Raw genomic sequence first — 26,010 nt, 5'->3', positions numbered from 1 at the left:
TGTTTCCACACAGCAAGTGGACAGGGGACTTCGTTAGAGGAGCCAAGAAAAGATGCAATCAATAACACAATTTCTCTTATCAATGTTAGGATAACAAAAGGACATGTCTAAAAATTAGATTTGACTGAAGGTGATATGTGGATGTGAGTGATGGGAAACGTTCAAGCTGCTCTAGTGGACAGATAGTCTTGATATCTGCGGATTTGTTTGTGCATTTGCACACATTTGTGTGCATGAATACAAAAAAATCTGAACTTGTAGTTCATGTTAAAAGTGCAAATATTTACCTGGATTCATATGGAAAATGTGAGACACTACATGAAAACTATTTAAAATATCACTTCAAATTAAAAGAACAAAAAAATGTTTTTAAATTTAATTGCATTTATAGATTGTAACGATTTTTTTGAATTTAGAAAGACATTTGATAAGAATTTAAAATAACGTAGCCTATAACAAAGAGTAACTAAACCTTTACACTTTTGCATAAACTTTCTTCCCAACTAAACTATTTTCCAACTTCCACAGCTCAAAACATGCATGGTCACAGCAATTAAATTGTCAGAATTAACTAATTTGTTTTTAACGGGAGCCCGGTGTGGTCATGAGGCGAGTATTGATTACCAGAACAGAGACATTAGTCTTCAGGTATTTACTCTGCCACCTCAGGTACACGGGCCCCATAGCAGACCAAATCAATCCCCAGAAAAGATGGTTCTTTCCAGCCATAAATACATGGCAGCCTTCTCACATATACTGGCAGCTGCACACTCTCCAGTGGAAATCATCTTGGCACAGTATGAATGATAATAGCTGTCTTAATGTTTAACTCACCAATGCACATTTTTGAAGGTTGAAGGAAAAAAAACATCAAATTAAAAATAGAAGTCACATTATGGAAGTATTCATATTCAAAACCAGCTAATTGTATAATCACTTGAACAGCGCCGCCATTAGCAGGCAGCAAATGAGGGAGGAATCAGGCTTGATCTCATTCTAAATATTTTCTTAGAGAGTGAGACTGCATTTTGGCTCACTGCATCTGATGAATATAATTACAGCCAGATATGACCTTTGTGCTCCGTTTGAAAACGCAGTCTTGAGTTGCACTTCCATAACAAATGCAGGGGTGGACTAAAACAAGACGAAAGGTTAAGTCAGAAAATGGATGCCGTCAGGCTTCAACGTCAAGAAGTTATTTTAATGATATATTCTTGGAGTTTAGCAGTGTGCTTGTGCGAAGTGCCCCTTGCCGCAACTGTCCCAAAAGGCTATTTTTGCACAGATTTGACTTTAAAACCAAGTTTTGTTTGCAGGAATTTGTCTTCTGGCACTGGTGAATAAACACAGCACATCTGCAGAAATTATGCTGGGAAAAAAAGAACTAAACAAGGGTGCAAACACCCACTCCCAGGATCTTTAGATGCAGTTCCGTCTGAGGAAAAATAAATTAGAGATATGTTGAATCCCTGTCTTGACGGAGTTAAAAAGGAGGAAAAAGTTGTGGAATTGACATGGAGAGTAAAACGTAGCGGCTTGCAGCAGAACAGCAGCAGCTGGGTTCTGGCCCGACTGCACAGCTGCTTCCCCACTGAAGCCATTACCGCAGACCTTAGTCTCCCAGGATCGCCAGCACTTATTGCTTTTAGAACATATTCTTATTGGCTCTTGTCACACCTGCCATCCGTCTTCTGGAAAGATGACACTTAAAGGCAGGTCTGCAGGTGACACACTGAGGACATACTTGGTGATCGAAAAGTCTTTGTAGGGGGGGCAAAGCAACTGATTTTCTAGTTAATGTTGGCCCAGCATGAATGTAGAACCTGGTGTTTTGCAGAGCAAAACATCAGATTTAATTTGGGAAAGGAATGGGAACAGCAACTCAAGTTCTAAGCTGGATATCCTCCTGACAACCAGCAATACAAACTTGTTCTCTGTAGAGATAATTTCTAAACCTGAATATCTCCCAACCTCTGCATACTACTAAAGCCATTCAATTTATTATCTACAGAGGACATTGAGGGCTTCTTAATATACCAAATAAGAAAGGGTGGGACTCTGGGAAATGTAGTTTTTGGTAGATTTAAATAAACCTTTTTCTCTGGTAGATACATAAAACCAAGTTGCTTGATCAAATTACGAAATTCTAACTAAGAAATATAATTGTATCCCTTTTCTTATTGACGTTTTTTTAGATATACATTTTCTAGAAGACAAAAGAATGCACCTTGACTGATGATTTTTATTGTTGAGTGTGAGACCTAAAGTACTCAAATGTCTCCATCTGACATTTTTTTTTGTTTTTTAAAAGAACAAGTCCTAAAATAGTCAATTTTGTGTCAGTGAAATTTGTTTGGCTCTACAACAGTCAAGAAATGTACATTTTGATTCACAAAGCATTCTCCTAAAACATCATACTTCTGACATGTCTTGATTTTTCAAACTGAGAGGATACTGATATCTGCAAAACAATATTTTTTATTTATTTATTTGTCTTTACATGCTATGACAAATAAAACGGATCCATTCAACCCCAACTTGAATAAAAGACAGATTACATTCTTTTAAGTCAAACTTAAAAACCTAAAAATACAGAAAAATAAGTGTTTCTACATCCCACCAATAACAACTGCTGTTGTGCATTTTTGGGGAAAAAGAACAATTTCATTTGATGCAACGCAGTTTTTCCGTTTTAGACTGATAATCGAAAAGAAACTGGCGAGCTCTTGAAGTTTTGCCCACAGAGTAAAAATTTCTCAGCAATTCAAATCTGGGTGTGATTTTATTGTGTGTTGTGGTGTAATAAACCTTTTATGGCAACAGGAGGACTAATTTTTATTGGCTTGTGCCTGGTGAAAGTGTTCGGACGAAGTGGCGTACAAAGAAAGACGGGGGGGGGGGGGCGACTTACCGTGTTCGGCTGCCGCTTTGAGCGTGGCTTCTGAGTGACTGGATCCGAAAGGGTTCCTGATAAAGCGACGTCGCCGCCTTAAATCGTCCTCCCAGTAGTCCAGGCGCCAGAACTCCCTCGGCCGGCTGCAACGAGACAGAAGTAGCACATGTGTTAGCAATTACAGAGCAGCATGGTACAGCGGCCCAGCTTTAGCACTTGGTCTGAGCAAGCGTACATAAAGCCTACATTGTTTTTGGAATTTTTTTTTTTTTTTTTCATGTACCCCTCAGGTTCCCTCTACAAATATGTCCACCTTTATATGAGCTTATACCCCATTGTACCCCTGCTCCAGACAATAACTTGATCTCCATCTCCGAGGTGAGGGTGCCCCCCCTTCCCCTCTTGTTTTTGAATAGAGTATATGAGCACCATCACAACCAAGTGAGCACATGATACTGATCATTTCCCATGCAGTATTGTGGCACGTGCTTCCATTCTAGGCTCATTTCAATCCCAGCAGGATCGCTGTTGTCAGGATTCATGGCTAGCAGGATAAGGAGAAGGCCATTACAAAACACAGAGGAGGGTGTGGATAGCATTACCAATATTAATCAATGTCATTTCCCTCTATTTTTCTTTCCAGTTCACATGTCCTTCTGCTAGAGCTGGTCAGAAAATCCATCTGTTCCTACAGGAAAGAAAAGGGTGACCTGTGCACCTGTCTAATGAACACACACCTGGGTTTAACACGCCAATTTATACAATTAATCGGAAAAACTTTTTACTTGTATTTTCAATTGTTTTTTGTAAATCAGCAATTGATTTTTTACCCCCCTAGATAGATTAGAAATGTCCTCTCAAGGGGGAGGTTGCAGACAGCATTAAAATTATTTACAAAAACCAAATGCTGACTTACTCCAAATGTGTTTTACCTAAACAAAAGTGTAGGTTTAGCCATTTATTTTTAAAAGAAATTAAAACTTTAAGACCTGCTGTTTGTAGAATTACTTGGAGTAGATGCATTTCACACTTATTGCACTGTCACAATTTTAGGGACAGAAAAAGCTAAATTAATTCATTTAAATTTGTGTTTCACCGTGAACCTTTTAAAGAACCACTCCAATTATCTTTGGAATTATTTTAAGAGTGTTTCAGGTCGTACTTTAATATTATGCCGTTTTTAGTCAAAACCCCAAAAAAACTTGTATTGTTTTCTGGACATATTTTCTGCAGAGCGGCAGTAGCTCATTAGAAATTCACCTCGGAGTTGCGAGCGGGGCCATATGCCCAGAGCAACCCCCCCCCTCCCCTCCTCAATGGGGAGGGGAAGGGGGGGTGTCCCACCAAGCATAATTTCTATGTCACAAATGAGCTCTTTTTCAAGCTAAATTTTTTCATCTGCTTCTGATTCACAGTCTTGCATAAAGAAATACTCAAGTGCAATTTTCAGCTTAATTTCTTTATACATGTCCTCCATCATCCAGAAGAATGGCAGAAGAACATGATAAAAACAGAAAAAACCCAGTTTTTATCAGAGTGGGTCTTTAATGGTGCAACTGAAATGCTCTTTAAAACTGAAGTTAAAGTATACAATAGTTTCCAAATACTGTAAAACGATCAAGAAAAAGGAGTTCAAATCATTCTCAGCCCAAATTAGAAAGCAGGAGCTTTCTTCTCACTTGGCTACAAATAGAGAACTGCCACATCCTGCTGTAATCTAACGAACGCCACCAGCCGAGGACTCCACACAAATCTTCAGTTTAGCAACAACGATCACTTGGGGGCCTCTTCATATGGATAGAAACTAAGCACACTTTCCAAGGGGGTCTTTTAAAAATCTACCTAAGCCTTTGACCAAAGAGTACAGTCAACCACTACTAATTGTGAAGAATTTAACCTGAGGTGCTTAAGAGGCTGGCTCATGAGTGACACCGGAGTATGAAGAATGCAAGTCAGAAAGCCCAAAAGGACAAAGCTGAAGAGGGCCAGATTTCTCTCTGGTGACAAAAAAACTGAGCCATGTTTCCATGCGATAGTCCGAGTGCACGCTAGCCACTTCATCATCCTGCCTGCAGCTGCATTCATCTATGAAAATGATTATCAAGGTTGGACCAGGCGCACGGCTCAGGATCATCTCGTGGAGAGCAGGGATCTGTCCAACTCGCACAATACGCCTCAATCCATCAGGAGGGGTACCGTCGCCGCCATAATTAGTCACAGCATGGGTGGGCCCAACTCTGCCAGTCATATTCATCCTGCGCACCGTGAACGGACAACAGCGGACCCCTAATGATGGTGTGCTCCTACGGCTGAAAAGATACCTGGTCATCAATCCCAGATGAGAATGCTGCCATAACGAGAAGGGAGATGTGCGGCGCTCTGCAACCCCCAGTACAGCACGCAGATTGTGTTTCCACAAAAGATAATAAATTATTCAGATCTCATCCATCCTCCCAGGACATTTCCGGCTAAATTTACTGAAGCATCATTCTTCAAAACAACAACAATTAAAATAACAAAAGAGCCAGTGTTGGGTTATGGCTCCGACCAGCAACTCTGAGTAATTAGTAATTAGTTTGCTCATAAAAGGTGTTTGGAAGGCTGGTTGATGAGCTCAAGGTGAACATTAATGAAAGGGTTGAGACTTTGATGTTCATTAACCAAAAAGCCATGCCTCAATCTGAATGGGCCCCCATTCTCCACTGACTTTCTTGCGTAAAAATGAAAGGTCAGCAAATTATTCCATCATCAGAACAATGGGGAAAAAAATGTTAGGCTAAGAAAACTTTGAAATGTTTAAAAAAGTTTTATATTAATGGCTAAACCTTTAGTCTGCTGCATAGATGAAAAAAAAAAAAGAGATTTAACCCGTAAAGGCAGCATGTCGCTAATTTCCAACCCATCATTTAATCCAGGACTCCACTTTTTTTTTTTTAAGCATCAAGTTGAAAGGAAAAAAAACCCAGAATATTTCTTTATACGATTGGAAATGAGGTCTGGCATGAAGGGATGAATCAGCAAGGCGCCAATAACAAACTGCATAGTCTCAGTGAAGACACCCTCAATAGGCAAAGTGGAATATTTCTGTTATTTATCCTGATCATTTTAGTCTTTTAACATTCAAACTAGATTCTATTTTTATTTGATTCATTTTAATACCGATTCAAATGTCTAGCTTAGACTTTCAAAACAAATTTTGCTCGGTAAAAAAAATGATAGTTTTCAAAGATGAATGGTTAATTATCAAACAAAATTTGCACTAAGAAAATTAAAGGTTTCGTTAAAATACAAGTAGAAATGCAGATTGTTTTCACTGAGTCTTAAAATACATAAGATTAATGTGAAATATGAGCATTTAAAAGAATGCATTTTGAATTCTATACCATCTTTCTGACAAGACCTTCAAAATATTTTACTTCTTTTAATTTGCATCCATTTTACGTATTTTTATTCTTTTCTACATGGGTTCATTTGCTCAACCAGAGGAGGCAGTTATTTTTCCACGAAAACACAACAGAATCAATGCAAACCTTTTTTATGCCTTCTACCTTTTAATTATTTATATAAAAGTAATCGTGCCTCAAGTCCAAACCTTAATTATGATGGCACGTTTGCCTTAGCGTCAGCATCGTCCCCTGGAAAGGTCAAATACTAGAAATCCTTGGGAAGCCTGACAGAACGCCTTATGCAGAGACATATGCATCAGAATGTAGAAATTATTTACGGAGCTGGAGCTGATACTACAATCTCAAATCAGGAGACATTTCCACCATCCTTCAGATTATGTCATTTAAATTTCAACCCTGTAAAAAAAAACATTAGTTTTGGATGTGTTTACACATCTGCGGTGTCTGATAGCACAGAACTATAACATGACCTTTATTATAGTAAGCAGGACATGCTGAGCAGATATACATTCATATATCACCACAACCACCTTCTCTTTGGCACAAACAGGCATCGGTAACCTTTCGGCTAAATTAATTTGGGTACAATCGTCGAGGCTCAAGCACATGCAGGAGATTTTCCACCTTTGCCTGTTTTGTATATTGATGCCAGTTCATTCTGGCAGTTTTGAAATTGCTTAACATTCCTGCTACCCGCAGGATCGTTGAGCTTGGATTTGCATAAACCATGTGTTTTGAAGAAACCGGAGAGCAGGAGGAGATTGAGGATTTGTCATGTTGAGGAGCGCTTGTTGGAGTGCTAGCTCTTTGTCAAGTGGTGGCAGCGATGGATTTGATGGGATCTCCCGGCTCAAATTAAAATGAAACGGCACCAAATACCACCCTGGTGAGATTGTACAGCCTGATTAAGTCGTGCAGAAGTGATTTTCTTCCTGTGCATTAATGGCTATTTTTACTAAACCAATGAGGTGTTTAGGAGACAATCTACATGTGTTAATTCACCTCCGCCAACATCATTTACAAGATTTAACAGAGGTGATGGTGGGGTCACAGGAATGGAAATGTTTTCATTTTGTTCCCTTATATGACAGCTGACACTTAGTTTACTCATCCTTACTATTAATCACAACATTAAATTGTTTTTAAGCTTATATCTAATAGGTATACAACATATGATGCTAAACATGCATCAAATAAAAGAAAATTTAAAAAAGAAAAAACTTGAGCATATTCTATAGCAATTTAGTACTGATAACATTGCTAAAACGCCAATGTGTTCAAATATAATTATATATGGAAAGTTGACTTCCAACCAATTTATTTATCCAACATCTTTCAAAGAAAGAAAAAAAAGAGATAAGATCTCAAAGATCAGAGTACTCCCATGAGTGGTTGCCAAAAGACAGCAGACTCACAGAATGCAGTGCAGGCAAATAAAATCATGCAAATCAAGGCCTAATTATCACCAGCTTAGCATGAGGCCTCCAATTAGCAACAATTAGACTCCGTGTTAATTTATCAACAAAACCCCTGTAATTACACTCAATTAAATCACATTCACTGCAAGGAAAAACAAAAAGCACAATCATTTCCAGTCAAATTAAACATTTTTTTGTATTTTTTCTTTAAATACATAAAAATACAGCGTTATCTAAACATCAAAGTGTACACAGTCAACCTTGGACTGTGACAACACTAAAATGGCACCATCTGTATTTTTGATGAAGAGTCACATTTTTTCCTTGAATTTGACAATGTGCATTTAAGGCAATTAATCACCACTGTGGGCAAGTTAATGAGGGCATCCAGTGGACTGGAGTTGCATAATTCTGTCATTACTGGCTCATTGTCATAATCACCCGACCTCCAGCTTTCAGAGCTGATCTTGAACACTATGAAAAATCTGAACATGTATAGCAGCACACTACACTACTCAGCCTCCCCAAAGAAAAACACAGCGGAGATCAAGCTTAGATGGGATTAGGAGTCTAAAAAGGCATTTTTATTTCAGTAAAAAAAAAAAAAAAACAGTTGCCTTGCAACTTAAATCCAACAAATTAAACAGAAGAAATGTTAAAAAATAATCTGATTTTGAAAACAGCACATACTTTATTTTTTTATATCTAAACTAGTAAAATCCATTTTACCTTAATATTGGTTGCACTTGATGTGGTTTTAATTTTCTTTGTGGGTTTCCTTTAGTTTTTTCAAATTTATTCTCTAGTTTGTATTTTTTTAATTCCCCTCATATTTATGCTTTTCTATCCTCTGAGTAAAGTCCACACTAAAGGTTATTTCAAACCTGAATGACAGTAAAATAACCTAAAAGCATAAATTTTACCTCATTCTCCCTCATTTTTAATAAAAAAATGTTTTTGGTGTTTTTAACATGTTTTGTAGCATTTTTTGATGGACATATATGATAAAATTAAGCTTAAGATTGTACTTCTGATCCTTTTATTCAATTTGCTGTGAATCAGGAGCAGACGAAAAAAGCTTTAAAAAAAAAGCTTGTATTTGCTACATGGAAAAAACGCTTCTGCTCCATAGTCTGATGCATCCACTGGTAGACGACAACAACCATGTACGTCTTTTTTGTTTTAATGTCTGAGCAGACATCTGGCTCGGTTGAATAGCTTTGATTTTGCTTGCCACTTTTGTTGCATTGGTATCGTCATTTGGGGGGGGTTGTGAAGGGCTGCTCAACAATGCGGAGGGGTGGGTGGGTGGGGTTGCTCCTAGTGGACAGTGTTGTCCACAACTTGGAGGTAAATTTCTAATAAACTACTGCCGCTCTGCAGAAACCATGTCCTAGAAAACGACAGGTTTTTTGATATTATATGCATTGCTGAACTAGACCCCAACACACAAAGGTGAAACATGAAATAGATCTACAGCAAGAATCCAAGTTGAGCAGCTACGAGTAAAGAATGTTCCTCAGCCTTCATGAAGCTTCTCTCTTTTATAGCACTGGTGTTTTATAAGCTCCTCTTCTTGCTTTAGTTGCAGAGGAAAGTGCTTGATGCTAAAGATAAGGGGATTTTTTGGTAAATGTTGAATGTAACAAAATAAATGACCTGCTGGCTCCATGTTGTAATTACAGTGGCTGGAAGCTTACCAATCTATCAAGAGGAAGAAGGGGGGTGGCTGACATGCTGCAAAGGGGTTAGTCAAAGGAGATAGCCTCTGACTAACTACTGGCCCTGGACAATCGATACTCAGCAGATATTGCATCCAGGCAGAAAGGAGAAAAAAAATAGCCCTAAAAACTTCCCAAATGGCTTTTCATTCGGTTATTGATCAGGCCCCTTTTTATCGTGACCTTACTCCACTGAGGCCATATACTTCCTTAAGGGTATATGAAAGGCATAAATCTGATAGTTGCTATAGAATGCCGTCTTGCTGTGAGCACTGAGGTGAAGAGGCACCGCGGTGTAATTGGTCTTTCTGGGATGACGGCTTCCCTCCATACTTCTCGGCTAGCATTCCATTACATTTCTAAGCCGCTGTAAGACAGGAAATAGTGGACACAGAGGGGGGTCGAGGAACTGGACATGTAAATAGATCAGAGTACACTGAGAAATTTCTAGTTTGGTTGATTTAGTGTGTGTGTGTCTATATATCTATATATCTATATATATATATATAGATATATCTATATATATATCTACATATATATATATATATATATATATATATATATATATATATAGATAGATATATAGATATATATATATATCTATATATATATATATATATATATATATATATATATAGATATATAGTACATATACTTTTTGTTGACACTTTAAGCGCGCCAACAGAAGCTATTTGTTGAATCTCCATCTATGCTTCTGCATTTAACCATGCTAACATATGGACATCATCAGCTTTTAATATGTTTCGCTGTGACACTTTGTTACTATTCCTTGCAGGCCCAGCCACTGTACTGTATATACAGTCCAAGTAAATGTTATCATTAGGGCTATATTCTAATTCATATCCATGAGCCAGGCTGCAAGGTAGGGCCTTTGTAGCATGCCATCATGTGAACGTACGTCATTCAAAGTCGGACGTTCTCCCTTGAGGTTTCAGGAACATCCTTTTTGTCGGAGTTGTGAGAGTTCTGTCGTGGACACGGGCCCTGGCAAATGACTAACAAAGAGGACGGTGTTCCTTTAAAGCCGTTTAAGGAGTTGGAGACGTCCTTGTAACAGAAAAGGGAGGCTGGCCTACACGGAAAGGAGCCTAACGGAGGCTTGTATTGTATCACTGTATATTTACATTGCATGTTTAGCAGTGCATCAAGGCAGATGGATGATCACAACTCGGGTCGTGGCTAATTGGATTTGAAGTAGTCAGGGTCTTGGAGTGAAGAAAACAGGCATCTCCTGAGACAGGAGCTGCAGACTACTGCGGCTGTCAGCGCTCAGCACATCGGGTCACGGCCGTGTTTAGACTGCAGCTTAGCAAACCAAAGCAGTTTTTTAAACATTAAGAGTGACAAGCAAAACGCAAATGTAGTATTTTTGGGAAGGAAGCTAATTTGATATTCAGGAAAATAAATAAGTGTGAAAGTATTGCAATGCAAACACTTTTGAATCTAGTCCTAAGGAAAGGCAAATTAGACTTTAAAAGAAAAAAATTGGACACAGCCACAGTTTAGCTTAACTCGACCACTCGGCGTATAACTACCACCAGAGGAAACGATGTCATGCCAAAAGTGCGAAAGCCTTTCCCAATCCCCGTCTCAACTCAAGTTTTTTCAGTTACACATATTGCTCTCACTCCGTGCCTTTCTTCTACTGATCATCATCTCCTCTCAGCCTTCCTGCCTCTTTCGTGTCATGCATTTCCGCGGGTCTGTGTATTCTAAACTGTTATGCTCTTGTTTCCTATGGTTATAATCTTCATTGACGTGCTAGAGTCCCATTTCCTTTTTCAGTCGTGCATCCACAGCAAAGGAGCAGCTGTAATGTACAGGGTGTCCATAAAACACACGCGAGGTGGTGCAGACGCTGTGCAGGCCTCGGCTCTGAAAAATGCATTACGTTCACCATTATGGTACATAATGGTGATTTAGGTTTGGAATGAAAGCATTCAGGTGGTAATAAATCAGCCTGCTTTGCCTTCTCATGCAATAATGTATATTTATTTACATAAATTCAATGTAGCATGACAAGAACATTTATATTCTGAATATGACAACAGAACTTTATTTTTGAAGAAAACATAACTTTGGTTCAGTAAAAGTGTAAAGCTCAAGGTAAAGGTCAGTATTACTCCTTGCTGAATATTTAAACAAAAAGATGATACGAAAATGATGCAAAAACTCTAAATAAAAACAGTTAAACTTAGATAAAAGTCTTGAGAAGACTCAAAGTTTGAAATACCGTTTTTAAAAATCTAAAGCATTTGGTTTTCAAGCCTTTTTGTCCTAAAAAGTTAGTTATTTTGTGATTTCTGAAGAAAAACATCAAATTCTTCCAGCCTATACATAAAGCAGGACACGTCTTCCAGAGAGGATTTCAAAGGGGAAAAAACAACAACAATGCATTTCAAACCACTAGTTCTCTAGATTTGATGGACAAAAGAGCATGGATCTCAAACAGAACCATGAGAGCCAATCCAGTCAACATGCGCTTTGTTACTCGTTTAAGCTAGAAATCCAGGACAAGGTTTTAGCGGGCATTAATGCCACATTATTAGGTCCTTGTCAACAGAGTCAAACTGAAGCGTGACAAGTATTCTAATTATAAGCAGCTGCTGCCAGGCAGACGAGCCAAAAGGGACTTTTAAGCCTTTTGTAAATTAAACTAAAAACACAAAATGTGGCAAAGATGTGAATTTTTTTCTTTAAAGTCCCACTCCAATCTGATGATCTTTAATAAATTAAGATTTTATGATTAAGATTAATTGTAAAAGCGTTCGCAGTGGTCTTTTAAATATGATTATGCTGTTCTTAGCCAAAAAAAAACAAAAAAAAAAAACGGTGTCGTTTCTAGTACATAGGTCCTGCAGAGCGGCAGGAGTTCACCTCTGAGTTGTGGGCAGGACTATTAGCATGGAGCAACCAGTTACCCCTTCCCCATCCCCATCTCAGTCGTGGAGATGAGCAGGGAGCTTGTGGCCCGCCCAGCATATTTTTTGACTGCACAAAAAAGCTCTTTTCAAACTAAATTTGTCTCTCCTCCTGAATCACAACTTAACTAAAGAAATACTTAAAGATATAATTTTCAGCTTCATTTTGTTAATATATATATATATATATATATATATTTATATATTTAATTTAGAAAAAAATAATATAGGTCAAAAGGTTGATTTTTAGTGCAGTCAGAGAGCAAAATAAGATACAATAGTTAAAACATTTATGCAGTGTTAGCATATGTACAATTACCTTTATTTGTGTTTATTTTATTTTTCAACCAAAACCAATTCATGATGCCAATTTACTCTGCATCACGTGATTTTTTAAAATAAATATCAGAGTAATCAATGTTTTCATGCGATAAGAATGTATGAGGAAACAGAATAGAATAAAGAGCTCCTTATAATATTTCGTGCACGAGTAGTTTGACCAAATTTCTAATGGATAAGAAAAAAAAAGAAAATGTTTTTGGGAAAAATTTGAAGCCTTTCTCTGGCTTCCCTTCCCTTAAGAACGCACTAGTGAAATGACGTAGCACAAGATAAAACAGTAATGCTAATATCAATAGTTTGTCCATTACAGGTCAGCTAACTGTCCAGTGGAACAGTTACAAAGCTGTTGGATTTCGATCTCACACGGCCGATCAATACAGAGGCATACTGTTTCAATTTTGCGCCCATTGATTTTCTCTATAACACTCCAACCCCAAAGCATTCGTCTTTCTGAAGGAAGGAAGATTTGATTTACTGGAGAAAAATTGGAGTGCACATCGCAAAGATTTTTTGTCGCACGAGAGTGTGACACGCCAAAAGATGGATGTCCCTTGGCCGGGGAGCCTCTTGCCTAAGGGTGTCCATTAGAGCAGCACTGCTGCAGAAAATGAGCTGCTTATATGAGGAAGGAGAAGCTGAGACGGAGGGGAGGGGGGGAGCAAGCTGGTGCTTAAGGTGTTCCTGTTTCAGAGTTCCTCGAGGAGAGGCTTGTTGGAGCGATCCGGAAAGGAAAAATAAATAAAAGCTTGCTTCTACACTTGAATAATGTTGGCATTTGTGCCGAGACTGATTCGTTGGTCGACTAAAACGGCTATAGTGAAAAAAATAGTCAACATTTTTGCGTCACACTTTCACTTTTTCTTATTCAATTCCCTACTTTCTACATCCAGAGTGAAATTCCATGGTACATTAGTCAGGCTAATACAATGCAATAAAAAGTAGGTATGAGAGGAGAGGAGAAGGAGAGTCTGTCTCTCGAGAGGATGTGCCGCGTCCTCCATCATATGCCCTCATTTTCCCTCTGTCTGTCAACTTTGTCCAGGCGTCATATACATGTGATGATTCCTGACCCAAATAAACACTGCAGCTGGCTCAATGCTCCACGGACCCCCGACTACAATGACGGGGGGAAAAAAGCAAAATAGGGAAGAAAAGAAAAAAAGATAGCTGCCAGTAGTTTCATCTGTGGTCATTTCACCAGATGTTCTTTTACCTTTTTGTTCTCCAAATGCAAGGTCTCAAGGTACTAGGACAAAAAAATATATAGTAACAGGTAGTCACTTTCAGTGGGGCTGTGCATCCGTCTATGTCTTGATAATAGGTGACAAAAAAAGATAGAGACCATTGTATGGTTGAAGGAATCCCTTTCCTTCACTCAGAAGAACAGGAAAAGCACAGTGAAACAAAAAGGTGTGAAGTAAAAGAAGAAAACAAGACAACAAAAAAAGCAAAACCAAAATTGCGTGTTGCTACTTAAACAGGGAGAGAACCGCTGTTAGGATAGATGAAGCTGGGAACAAAGGAGGAAATCACCTAACACCTTTTTTTTTTGGGTCTCTAGTGGCCAGAGCTGCTGTAAGCTGGATATTAAGACACAAATTGCATTCAAGCAGGTCAGGGGGTGTCAAAAGATATTAGATGCCTGCCGTGAGAAAACAACAACTCCCATCAGCTCTGAAGAAAATAATATTTTCATTTTCGGATTCTTTATTGAATGGAAACATTGGGGAATAGGTTGTTATAGAGTGTGAGCCAGCAGGCTCTGCTTTTACGATGCTGCAAAAAAAAAAGAGGTAATCGTGCCACTATCTTTGTGTTCCTGGACTGTGGTTTCACACCTGGAAATTGGATTTCCACTTTTTTTTCATGCATGTAAAATATTCTTAAGGCCTGCAGGTACACAGGTGAAAATGAACAGTTTTTCTTTGGTCTTTTCAGGGATTTGCAGCACCAGATGTTTCTCCTGTTCTTGCATATCATGGGCTGTGGTGCGCGCCTGCGCCACCTGACCTTCACAGTAATTGACCAAAAATATTGATGTAATGGCACAAGACTGATTGTGATTTATTAAAAAGACTGCTGCCCTCCAAGGCTCCGTGCCAATGGCTCCCTGCACCTATCGGCAGCCATTAGGAAAACCATCAATAGCAGAGCAGCATAAAGGGCCGGTAATGGGGTCCTCTTCTAAGCCAGCGCTAGTAAAGCACAATATCCATAGTAAATGGCATTGCCTTGTGTGAGTACACATTGACAAACGGAGAGAAGGAAATGGAAGGCGGAAACTGCATCAAAAAAGAAGAAAATAGTCCAAATATCCCCGCATATGAGAAACAAAAATAGAGGCACAACAAAAGCAGCTGCAGAACCAAAAGCAAAACCAGCCTTCCTTGGGAGTCTCTGGAGAGTTAGCTCAGCTTAACAAGTGTGAGCCAGCAGCAGTCTCTCCAGCTCAGCATTACACACTACCTGCACAAGCAGCAATCATTAGGGAATAGCTACATTGGATTCTGCTGCCCATTTGGCAAAACAAACACGCAGGATAAGGTTCCCTCTGTTCTTAATGGGAGCCTAGCTTATTCGAATGGCTTTCATCTTTCTCCCAGGTCAATACATCATTCAACCCACAGCTGACATTTTCACCTTTGAGCATGTAATTTCATCACAGTTATGAGTACTGAGGGATGGGGAAGATAATGATGAGATTAAAGTCATTACAATGACTTGGATGCATTTTGAGGTGAAAGAATGAATGGGGAAAAAACAATGGGAACTTTGATTTTTTTTGTTTTGTTTGTTTTATAAACAACATTTAAAGCTTTTTTTTTAAAATATAAAATATAGCTTTACCTTATGGAAGAGTTTCCCCAGGCTCCATGTTTGTCAGTCAGTATGTTTACTATCTTCTGGATGAGCTGCGTTCCTGTCATATGGTCTCTGTACTTGGCTGCTCGGATCAAGTGGTCGCACATTTTCTCCTCGTCTCGCTTCTCGGCTGCATACTGAGCACATTGAGACTGGAGGAAGAAAACAACAACAGATCTATTACACGTGCTGGACATGAGGGCATCCTGGCAGAGTTTACTCAACTGTTCCCCAAAGGTGTTTCAGAAATGTACTATACAACCAGTTAAAACAGTAGAAGGGAACACAATGCACAACAGTATGTCACATATTTGAACCTCAGTCCGAGTAGAGGCCAGGAAAAAAGCATGGGTTCGCTCACGTCCTTATGTCATGTTGATTAATCACAGTGGACGTATGTTTTTTAATGCCCCCCGGCACACCAACTCACACGATACCTTCAATACGCAGGGGGGACATTTTTCTCTGTCAGAATTTGTTATCAGAAGGGGTCTTTGAACTGTGCAACCATGCTGAAACTGCAACACCTTATAGAAATAACACTTATAATTTGAAACTGCTTTCATTTCAAATATTTACTTCACAATCAATTTAGGTTCCAGTCATGGCTTCATCTCGGGTATGTTTTGGAGTGACAAACCTACACAACATCAACTTTCTTTTTTTTTTTTAAAAAAAAGAGATAAAAGCATGCTTTTTGAAATCCTATTTTAAAAACTAATTTGGCAATCTGAAAAAATTTTCCCCAAGAAAAGGCAGCACAAAGTCACCTGACTTTATTTTAGTCAATACTAAAGCACCACTAATCATTCTCATCTAATTAATTTATCCTTAGTCTAACAGTGGTACAGTAACTTTAAACCCAAAAGCATACCGAACAGATAACACACTCTCTCAAAGTTACTAGTAAATCGCTTCATTATGGGCCTGCCTCTCCAATTTAAAAAACAACATTTCATATCTGACGGAAAATCAATAGGTATAAATTGCATTACAGAGGGTCTTCTGCTGGCTGTGTGGCCTTAATTATCAATCTATGTCTCTTTAGATGGCCTGAAAGTGAGCTTTGACCTTCTGGTATGACAACCCAGAAAAAAAAAGAAGAATAGTGGAAAAAAAGATCTTTTAGTAAGTCAAATTTTTCTCTTAAAGAGAGCAAACAACAGGTTTGTGTGTTAATGCAGAATACAGATGCATTGGTCATGATTAGCTGAGGTAAAGTTGCAGATAAATAGAATACAGTAAAATAATTATTAGGTCGGAAGCATATTCACCTGGGGCAAAAAGGAAGTAAATGCTGAAAGAAATTCTGGATTGCTACCCCCTCAAAATGCAAAATGATGCAGATTGGTTTACTGCTTTAGAAGACAGCAAGTAGCAGGCCACTACCGACTCCATTTCCATCTGTGTCTGCCCGAGACATGTGAAGTCTGTAGGACTAATCAACAGTGCTGGGTTCAAACTCATAACCATAAACAAACACTTCATCACCTGTGCGTTGGGCCTGCCCAAACACCCAAAGCCTCCATGCTGTAATGGGCTTTTCTTATATCCAAAGCCAAAGTCGACAAGAGGAGAAAAAGCCAAATTCATTGACTCCCCCCAAAAATAACAACCAGAAAAGCTGAACATATAAGTACTAGCATTAAAACACAAAGCTGCGCTTGCTTTTAAGTGGAAAAGACAAGTCAGCATTAATACCAAAGAGGGTTAGCGGGTGTCACTAATGTGAAGTCTGGAAATAGGCTTTTCTAATATGAAGGACCTAAGTTACTATAAAAAGTTAGCAAGTTTTGAGATTCGTGCAGATAAGCACTGCAGAAAAAAACAGTCTTTTTAAATGGTTCTGATACTTCAGAGTGACAACAAATAATGGTGTCTCCATCTTCCAAGTTGAAACAGCAGTCTAAGGCAGTACAATGGTAGACTGTGGATGTTTGCTTCCTAAAGAGCAAACAGAGCAGCGGGACCGCTATAACTTGCGATGGTGTAATCATGGGCAGTGCCTTCCATTACACGGTCTGGCTGACAGGGTCGGGCAGCGTGGATGCCGGCCGTGCTAGATGAGACAGCTCGGTGGAGACAAAAGGATAATGGCTGGCATTAATCGAGTCAATTACACAGAGTCTTGTCTCCCACAGTTCATCAACAGTTGAAATAAATAATGGTGCGCTGGAGGGCGCAGGGCAAAATGTGCTGCTGGTAAGTTGTTTTTGATCAATATCACAGAGGAAGCAACACTAAAATTCAAATGCTTTTTAGATATGAAACAATGTTGATTTTTAATATCTAAAATTAAAAAATAAGTTAAAGCTGCGAGCGCCGTTGATTAGCCGCAGGTATAAGCCCCCCCGCGGCACCCTTTCTACTCTCCCTACACGTCCCTCACTCTTCCCCTTTTCCCCTGCCACCCTGCTTAGAGCAGCCCGTGACAAATTCATGAGTAAAACGCTTTTTTCAAAATGGCGCCTTATTCTGTTGGGTTTACCTCCATAGCAACAATTTTGTTTTGATCAGCTGGGGGTGACAAGTCAGTAATTTGTAGAAGAATTGGCAAAAATAAATTTTTAGATTTCCTTGGCCTCTTCACAAGGTTCAAAGGTCAATGTTTCCGTGTCCAAAAACCATTTTCACAGAGTACTAGGTGCATGGAATTTCTGGTGAGTTTTTGAATATGTGGCAGGGGAGACATTTTTGGTGCAGTAAGAAAGACAAATAGCTAAAAGAATATGGTCCTTGTAGTCCAGAGGACCAGTGGTGTGGTGAATGCTGAATTTGTCATTATACGATGTGTTGGTTACTCCCCCGTCTCTCCCTCTGTGGGTTGAGAGGGTTAACCAGCATAATAGACCATAGAATGAAGACTCATTACAAGAGATCAGCTCTATGTTTAACAATTACAGTGACAGAGAAAGGCCTAATGGTGTTGCCTTGTTGCAGCGAGCCTTCAGCTCAGCTCTTGACAAAACCACAGTCTCGGGCTTCTGTCAGGGCACACAAGGCAGAAACAAAACCAGGAGATATTAAGGCACTTGATTTGCAATCTCTTGACATTGGTGGCACATCAGGGCTACAAGCTCTCCGAGGCTGGGCTCTCGCTCGACGAGAACCTCCAATTTCTACCATCAGTCGACAAGCACTCCCCGAGGGTTTCATTTACAAACGGACAGAGGAGCTCTCCAGACATCGCCTTGTCCTTGTCTGGTTTCAAAGAATGCAAATACACAACAAATAAATTCCTCCTGGAACGCGATGGAGGTCTTGGGAGACGAGAAGGAAATGAGAAGGGAGAGTGGGGGGTGGCAAAACAAAAGTGGATTTTGAATCAGTCCACCAATTGGTTTCACAAGATGCTCTCGCACTTGATCTCTTGCCCCCAAGTTTTCAAATTGCAACATAAAATGTCACCAAGGGAATTCAGACAATAGGTTAGGCATGGAACGAGTGAAAGGAAGAGGAGGGAGAGAAAAATGAGGGCTTAAAAGTACAATGGCGAACAAAAGTCATCAAATGACAATGGCTGACAGCCACTTCAATTCTGGAATGATGCCCCTGTCATGCAGTGCTCCCAAGTATTGATTTTTTTTTCCTCTTCTTGGAGAGCCAAAGGAAAAAAATTATCTAATCTAGTTGAAATAGATCCCTGCTGCTGGCAACAGCTCGACACCAGTGACTATTAAGGTTAACACAGGTGTGCACTTTTCAAAGCATCTCCCTTGTCTTCCTCCTCTGCTCTTCTGTTGCTGATATTTAATGGACTGGTCACCATGCACACCTGGCAGCCTCTCCATCTTTGATAGCAGCAAACCTCTCATTTCTGCAAAACAGCATTCTCCTCCCAACATTTGTCTGCACTGTTGTCAGCTTTTGGACGACTCCTCTTGTTCAGCTTCAAGGTCATGCCACTTGAAAAATCACAAGAGTTAAACCCTTATCTATACATGATAGTTAAATGAAAGAAGGAAATGACAGGATAAAAATATATTTCCCCACAAATCAGCTTCACAGAGCTCAGGAAAAAAAAGAAATTTATTAAAAATAGAAACGTAAAGGTCATAGTTACTGACTATAATAAAAAAGAAAAGGGCGATCCATTGACAAAATTCCATGTTGGTCTTGTATAGAAATGAACAAAACCTACATAAAAAATATATTCATCCAGTGAACTAAACGGACTATGTTGATCCAAAACAAAGGTAGTTATGAAATAAAGTTTTATCTCTAGGTTTATTGGGCAACGATAATGATGGAAACAGGGAAGAAGGTACCTGGGGATCTCATTATGATGACGAGACAGCAAGACTGGGACTACTACTCTCCAAGTACACTCCATCGTCCACATTTATTCCTACCTACTATTGTCTTACGACCAATACAGGAAAAGAAAAGTATTAAAGTAACTTGATAACAATTCCTACTGTTACATATATTTAGTATTACATTTATTGTAGTTCATGTTCCTCCAATAAGGGAAAATTCTCATTTATCCTTATACCTCCAAACCCAAAAGCCGCCACAATGCAATTCTAAAAAAGACATCAAAGTTACGTTTTTTTCCCTTTTTTGTCTCCTGTGCTCTTGACAATAGATTTGCCTATAATGGGATGTTTGGCCATTCAGAAATGCTGACATATTACATTACAGTTGCGACAAGTACATGACAGCAAGCTACAGTTGGTGACAGCTATCAGTCTGAGTGTTGGCATCAGTAGAATATGGTGAAAATAGCTTCTGGGTGTTGTGGTTTTCTAGGTCTCTAGTGTGTTTGAGAAACCTCTGTTCAACAAATCTGTGCTTGGTTGATATCCAACATCTTGGTTTTGACAGCGGGTATAAAACATGTCATTTATGGTGGTTTTGATTTTTAACTGTTCTGAATAAAAAGATAAAGGTTTCATAAGGAGATTGATTTATAGGCAAAAAAACAAGAATGTTTAGGGTATGAAAAGCTTCATAGAGCTTGAAACAATAAATTGTCTAGCACCTTTTTACATAAATACCACAAAAAACAATCCCAAAGCTACAAGACACTAAAATAATCAAAAGCCATTTCCATTGGGGGAAATATATTGGAACAGTGGTGTTGCTGAGTATATACACAAAAAAATTCCCGCAGTTGAAACATTGACATATATATACTCATTTTAGAAGACTTTTAGAAATCTCTTTCAAATCTGTGATGTTAGTAAGGTTTCCATCAGCAATAAATTATTTCAAGTATTCTTCGTTGGATTAATATTGACAAAGTCCTAGAAAATGATAAACTTGGGATAAAAGTACAAACAGTTTGATGAATGTAATACATCAGACAAAAACCTGCCCAAAACATACCACTACATGCCCAAATAAAGCCATACTATAATACTAACAAAGGCCCAAATAAACTGCAAATAGACTTATACCTTGAATGCAAGAAAGAAAAGCAGATACCATGGTAATACTAATAGCTAGGCCTGCACAATATACCGCAAATTTATCGTTATCGCGAAATCAAGCTGTGAAAAATGCATACCGCAAAAGACGGCAAAAAATCACAATAAATGATTACCTTAAATGTGCTAAAACAAACTCATGGCAGCTTGAAATATTGAACAAATGAAATAAATCCCTTTATGCATTTAACCAATCAGAAGGACCTGTTTACGTTTTTGATCAATCAGATGAGCCCTTTTATGTTTGATGTTTGCCTCCTACGTCGACAAGAGTCATTTGGAGTATAATTTTTAAACTGTTGCAGTGAAATGGAAATGATTTTTTTTTTTTTTTTTTTGCTATTTGTTTATATACCGCAATTGATATCGTTATATACCGCAATTGATATCGTTATCGCAATATTAATTACCAATATCGCATATCGCGAGTTTTCCTCATATCGTGCAGCCCTACTAATAGCCCATAACAATTGTAATACCATGAGCTCATACATTGATGCTACAATGTGCTAAAAAAAACCATAGCATTATACTGCTACGAGCCCATACCATGATACTACTCATGCTGGAGAAACCCGTATCAAGATAATTCCTGTAAATTTTAAAGAATTTTATATACATGTTCTTTAGATAAAATGATATTTTTCTTTTAGCTCTTAAGTAAACTATTGTTCGATGTTCTCTCGTTAAACAGCTAAATTTTAGTTTATCGATCAAGATACAATTAGAGGAAATCTCTTTCAAAACCTTTAACACAGTAAACATTCATATCTAGATTTTATTTGTCCCCCTCTGCTCTGATGCCTTGTGATGAGCATAGAGGGCTTTGATTGCATACTGTAATGAGTTTCTGCTCCGTGTTAATATCATTAACACAGTGAGAAGCCCAGCTCATTTTACAAGCCAGCAGCATGCAGTAATTAGGTGCTATCGTTTGGCTTTCAAAGGGTTTCCCAAATGGTTCAATTTAATTACTCCGTAAAACAGGAAAAGATTAATCAAAGGAACGTATAAAAAAGCACAGACTGAGCAGAGAGTAAAGGTAAGATGAAATAAAAATGAACATAGGCCTCGTTTAGTCTTCCGTTTCTGAACTTTCTTATCTGCCCCTGTGCCCCTGAGTCCACCACATTTCATCCCTAATGAACAGGCCCATAAAGCGAAGCAGTTCGATTTCTCCCTCATCCTTTCTATCTCTTGGGCTTGGTGTCTTTTCTGCTTCTACAAAAGCTATCAGTCTATCATTTGCTGTGTAAGGCAACAACATCCGATCTGCAGATCTCCTTCACATTAAGGATCCTATTAGATAGAGAATCCTAAAAGGTAATTGAATTTCCCCCTGGTTATCTTCATCTCTGCTTCACCCTAAGCCCACTGTAATAACTTACTCTCAGGGCCAAAGATAACTCAATTCTGTCCCACAGAGGGCCGGAGAGTGTGCAAGTGAGAAAGAGAGACGCAGAGAGAAGGGAAAAGCATATGTTATGTCTCAGAGGAAACGCGGTATCTAAATCAAAAAGCCCCTCGATCATCACCTTCAAGGAAATATAATCTGACAAGAAAAAGACAAACCTGTTTTTATGTTTTAAATTATTCTCTTTTTGAGAGCTCTAGTTGAAGTTTCTTAGTTGACTAAAAATAAAGTCTTTTCAGAACCGCGATTAGCATATTAGGCTCTAGCAGATAATCTTGTATCACAATGACACGCCAAATGAAATATCAAAAAAGACCGTCTTTGGGTTTATTTCTTGCAAAAACAGTAACAGACCTGGTGTCGTGTGCAACACATTACAGAGAAACAATGCTTTAGAACTGGGACAAAGCTGAAAATGATTTCAAAATCTCCCACCCCCACCCTCCAGGGGGATGTCTCACTGGCGTGTTATTTTTATTGTGGCAGTGCAAAATGAAAGTGTTGGCTCCAGTAGGCTCTCACAGAGCTTGTATGAAGGCAAAAAAAAAGAAAATAAAAAAATCAATACAGCAATATCAGAGCAAGACTTATCAGGGGCTCACTTCTTCTCAGAGGTCACAGAGGAGCAACTGCATTTAAGTGGTAAATTCAATTGTGAAACATAGTTTAGGACAAGCTGGGCTGGGTATCTGATAATGGAGCCTTGGAAATGTAGCTGAAGCTTAAAGTTAACGTCCAAAAACACAAGCATAACAAAAGGATTTTAGCGAGGAACTGCTGTACCTAAAAAAAATGACGTAAAACTATTTTCTTATTTTCACAGGATTATATTCAAAATATTTGTAATATGTAGCTATATTTTAATCCATAGCCTTAATATGTAATAAAAAAAACGGCATAATTGATAATTAAACATGAAATAATGGTAGTCCTTCACTAAACTCTGATTTCTACAGGTACAGGTACATTTGGGGTCTCATTATGATGGTGGTTGTGTTATGGTATGGGGAATATTTTTATTGTAGCACACAATAAAAAGTCATGGTCTATCCCATTGCTGTTGCAGACCACCCCCATCCATTTATACCTCCAGTCACCTATTCTTATTGATTTATTTTTAATAGTGGTATAACTACCATAGTTGCGAAGCTAAATTTATGTTAACTACGAGTTTGGCCGAATCCGAATTCTTCACCTACCCCTCCGGCTTCTCCCCATCCCTCCATTTGGCATTTAGCGGGATAGGGGGGTCCGAAGTCGTTTTTTGAGGGTAATCCTCGCTGTGCCGCGGAGGAGAAACTCATTTCTTCATGTTGGTGTGCTCCGAAGCACAGAAGTTTACAAGTAAATGCATGTATTGACTTTTTTGTTTGAGCACGACTTTTTAAAGTTATAAAACCGATGTAATGCATTTTCCCAGCGCTGCATGGCAGCTACTCGCTAATGTGGACGATTGGCGACTATTGACGATGTCAGCAAATGGGAGTGATGTCCGAATTAGAAGACACCATTTTTGTATAACTCTCCGTTTGGCGGGCTAAATGTAGGGTTAGGGAGAAGCCATAGGGGAAGAATTTGGATTTGGCCTTACTTGTACTACAATGTCACCTATGGTCAACACTTTTTTTTTTTAAGCATAAAATCTCTCGGGGGTAGTTTCCTTGTTGAATCTGGGCAACAAAGACATAAGGCAGTTCTATAAGTAATAGAGGGTCCAATCGCGGTACTTTAGAAGACAGTAAGTAGCAGGCCACATGTAGCAGGGCAAGATTTCCCCTTTGAAGGATTCATTGAGGGCAAAATCTCAGAAAAATCTAAAACACTAAATATTAGTAAATGACTAACAGTATACAAATGGCTACAAAAAGAAAATCTTGACAATACAATAAAACTAGATTATTTATTTATTTTATAAAACGGCTCCAAAGATTTCTGTTTTTAATCAATTGTGTATCCTTAAAAATAATTCTGTCATGACTAAAACGGCTTAAGCCACTGTTGTTTTTTTGCATTATTAATATATATAAATCTGAGCCTAACTATTGCTTACTTTTTTGTAGTGCAGCTTGACAGTGCCACATATCTGCCACTGTAGTGATCGTGTATTCAAAAATTTAAAAAAGTTATCAATAGACTTTTGAAAAACATTTTTCCTTTCTTTCCGTTTTCTAGGTTAGTCTCAGGTTCCGTTCTGTTTTTGCACTCAGCATGAGAGCAGTGGAGAAACTACTCATCTCCACAAAGTCCATAGGATCAAAGAGCTCTACTCTGAAATGTGAGCAAAATCTTCTCTTAGATGAGTTATTTATGAACCGTTGAGTTGGAAACTACGATTTGGAGACGGCACTGCTTTTCTAAGGCAGAGCCCTGCAGCCCAAGGTTCTGACTGATAAATTTACTAATGATCTGTCTTCTTGCTCACTAAAAATACATTCAGAACCTGTTCAAAAGGTTACTTTCACCCGAGGAGGTCCGCTCAGAACAATAAATCAAGGTAGTAACTGGAGAGTCCAATCCTAAAAAGACTCCCAAGTGTTATAGTTGGGACCAAATAGAATATTAAAAAATAACTAATATGAGCAAAGGAAAGAGAGTTTAAACAAAAGGCAAATAATGTAAAACAACTCAATGATTAGACTGCTTTCTGTATTAAATGTAAATTAATAATTAATTAATTTAATAATTTAATAATAATAATTTAATTAATTAAATTCATGCTTTACTTAATAGAATCCTGTGATATCCTCTATAGTTTTCATAAGCATTAAACAAAATAGATATAAAGTTCACATTTAATAAAAATAAAGGTTTTAAAAAGGAAAATTTAAAGGACAGAATTTACAACGATATGCATTTTAAAAGTAAGGCGTGTACTCGTTCAAATGACTGAATGACAGAGAGCTGGAGCTAATAGAGTGAAAAGAACTGAACAGGGGTTATGATTAGGTCAAAACAGAGCAGGGGCACTAGGGGCTGTCATGAACATTCACAAGTCAGTTTGCATTTCCTTCAGTGTAAAGAAACGCACTCAAATGTTTTTACATGTGCCTCGTCATGTCAGATGAACTCAGATAATACTGTTCACCTTTTTCTCCAGTGAGAACAAAACAGAAATTACAATAAGTTTTTGCTAGTAGATTTATCTTGTATTTCAGCATTTACATGTTGATCAACGAAATCACAAAATTACATCAAGAGCTGACAGTTGAACAACAGTACTAAAGAATTACTCTGATGAAAACTGTTTTTTGTGTTTTTAACACATGCCATTTTTCTGACGATAAAAGACATATATTGAAGCTTGAAATTGCATTTATGAATATTTTTTTATTCAAATTGTTGTGACACAGGAGCAGACGAAAAACTACCACTTTCGGCTTCTCCCATCAGGGGTCGCCACAGCGAACAAGTCGCATGGTAAATTTGGCAATGTTTTACGCCGGATGCCCTTCCTGACGCAACCTTCTCAAACCGGGCTTGGGACCGCTGCTATTGGAAAAAAATTTCATTTGAGACGTAGAAAATACACTGGGCGGGCCAAAAGTTCACTGGAACTCTCCATTCGGATGAATCCCCTTG

The 26,010-nt window shown here is 38.5% G+C and overlaps 1 protein-coding gene across 3 annotated transcripts in view; it reads right to left on the bottom strand.

The window, feature by feature from the left end:
• Positions 1-26,010, bottom strand: part of LOC101175296 (lipopolysaccharide-responsive and beige-like anchor protein) — a 174,521-nt gene that overhangs the window by 70,037 nt on the left and 78,474 nt on the right. For all 3 annotated transcript variants that reach the window (XM_078943356.1, XM_023957677.2, XM_023957676.2), the window contains 2 exons: positions 15,571-15,737; positions 2,912-3,036 (listed from right to left, as the gene is read on the bottom strand). In XM_078943356.1, the coding sequence (XP_078799482.1) occupies positions 2,912-3,036; positions 15,571-15,737 (292 nt within the window). The remainder of the gene's footprint in view (positions 1-2,911; positions 3,037-15,570; positions 15,738-26,010) is intronic.

This window comes from Oryzias latipes, assembly GCF_053564925.1.
Source record: "Oryzias latipes strain Hd-rR chromosome 1 unlocalized genomic scaffold, Olatipes_Hd-rR_3.1 chr1_Y".
In the NCBI taxonomy this organism is placed as follows: Eukaryota; Metazoa; Chordata; class Actinopteri; order Beloniformes; family Adrianichthyidae; genus Oryzias; species Oryzias latipes.
Note: the sequence above shows the minus strand (reverse complement) of the source record. Positions and strands in the feature narration are given on the sequence as shown.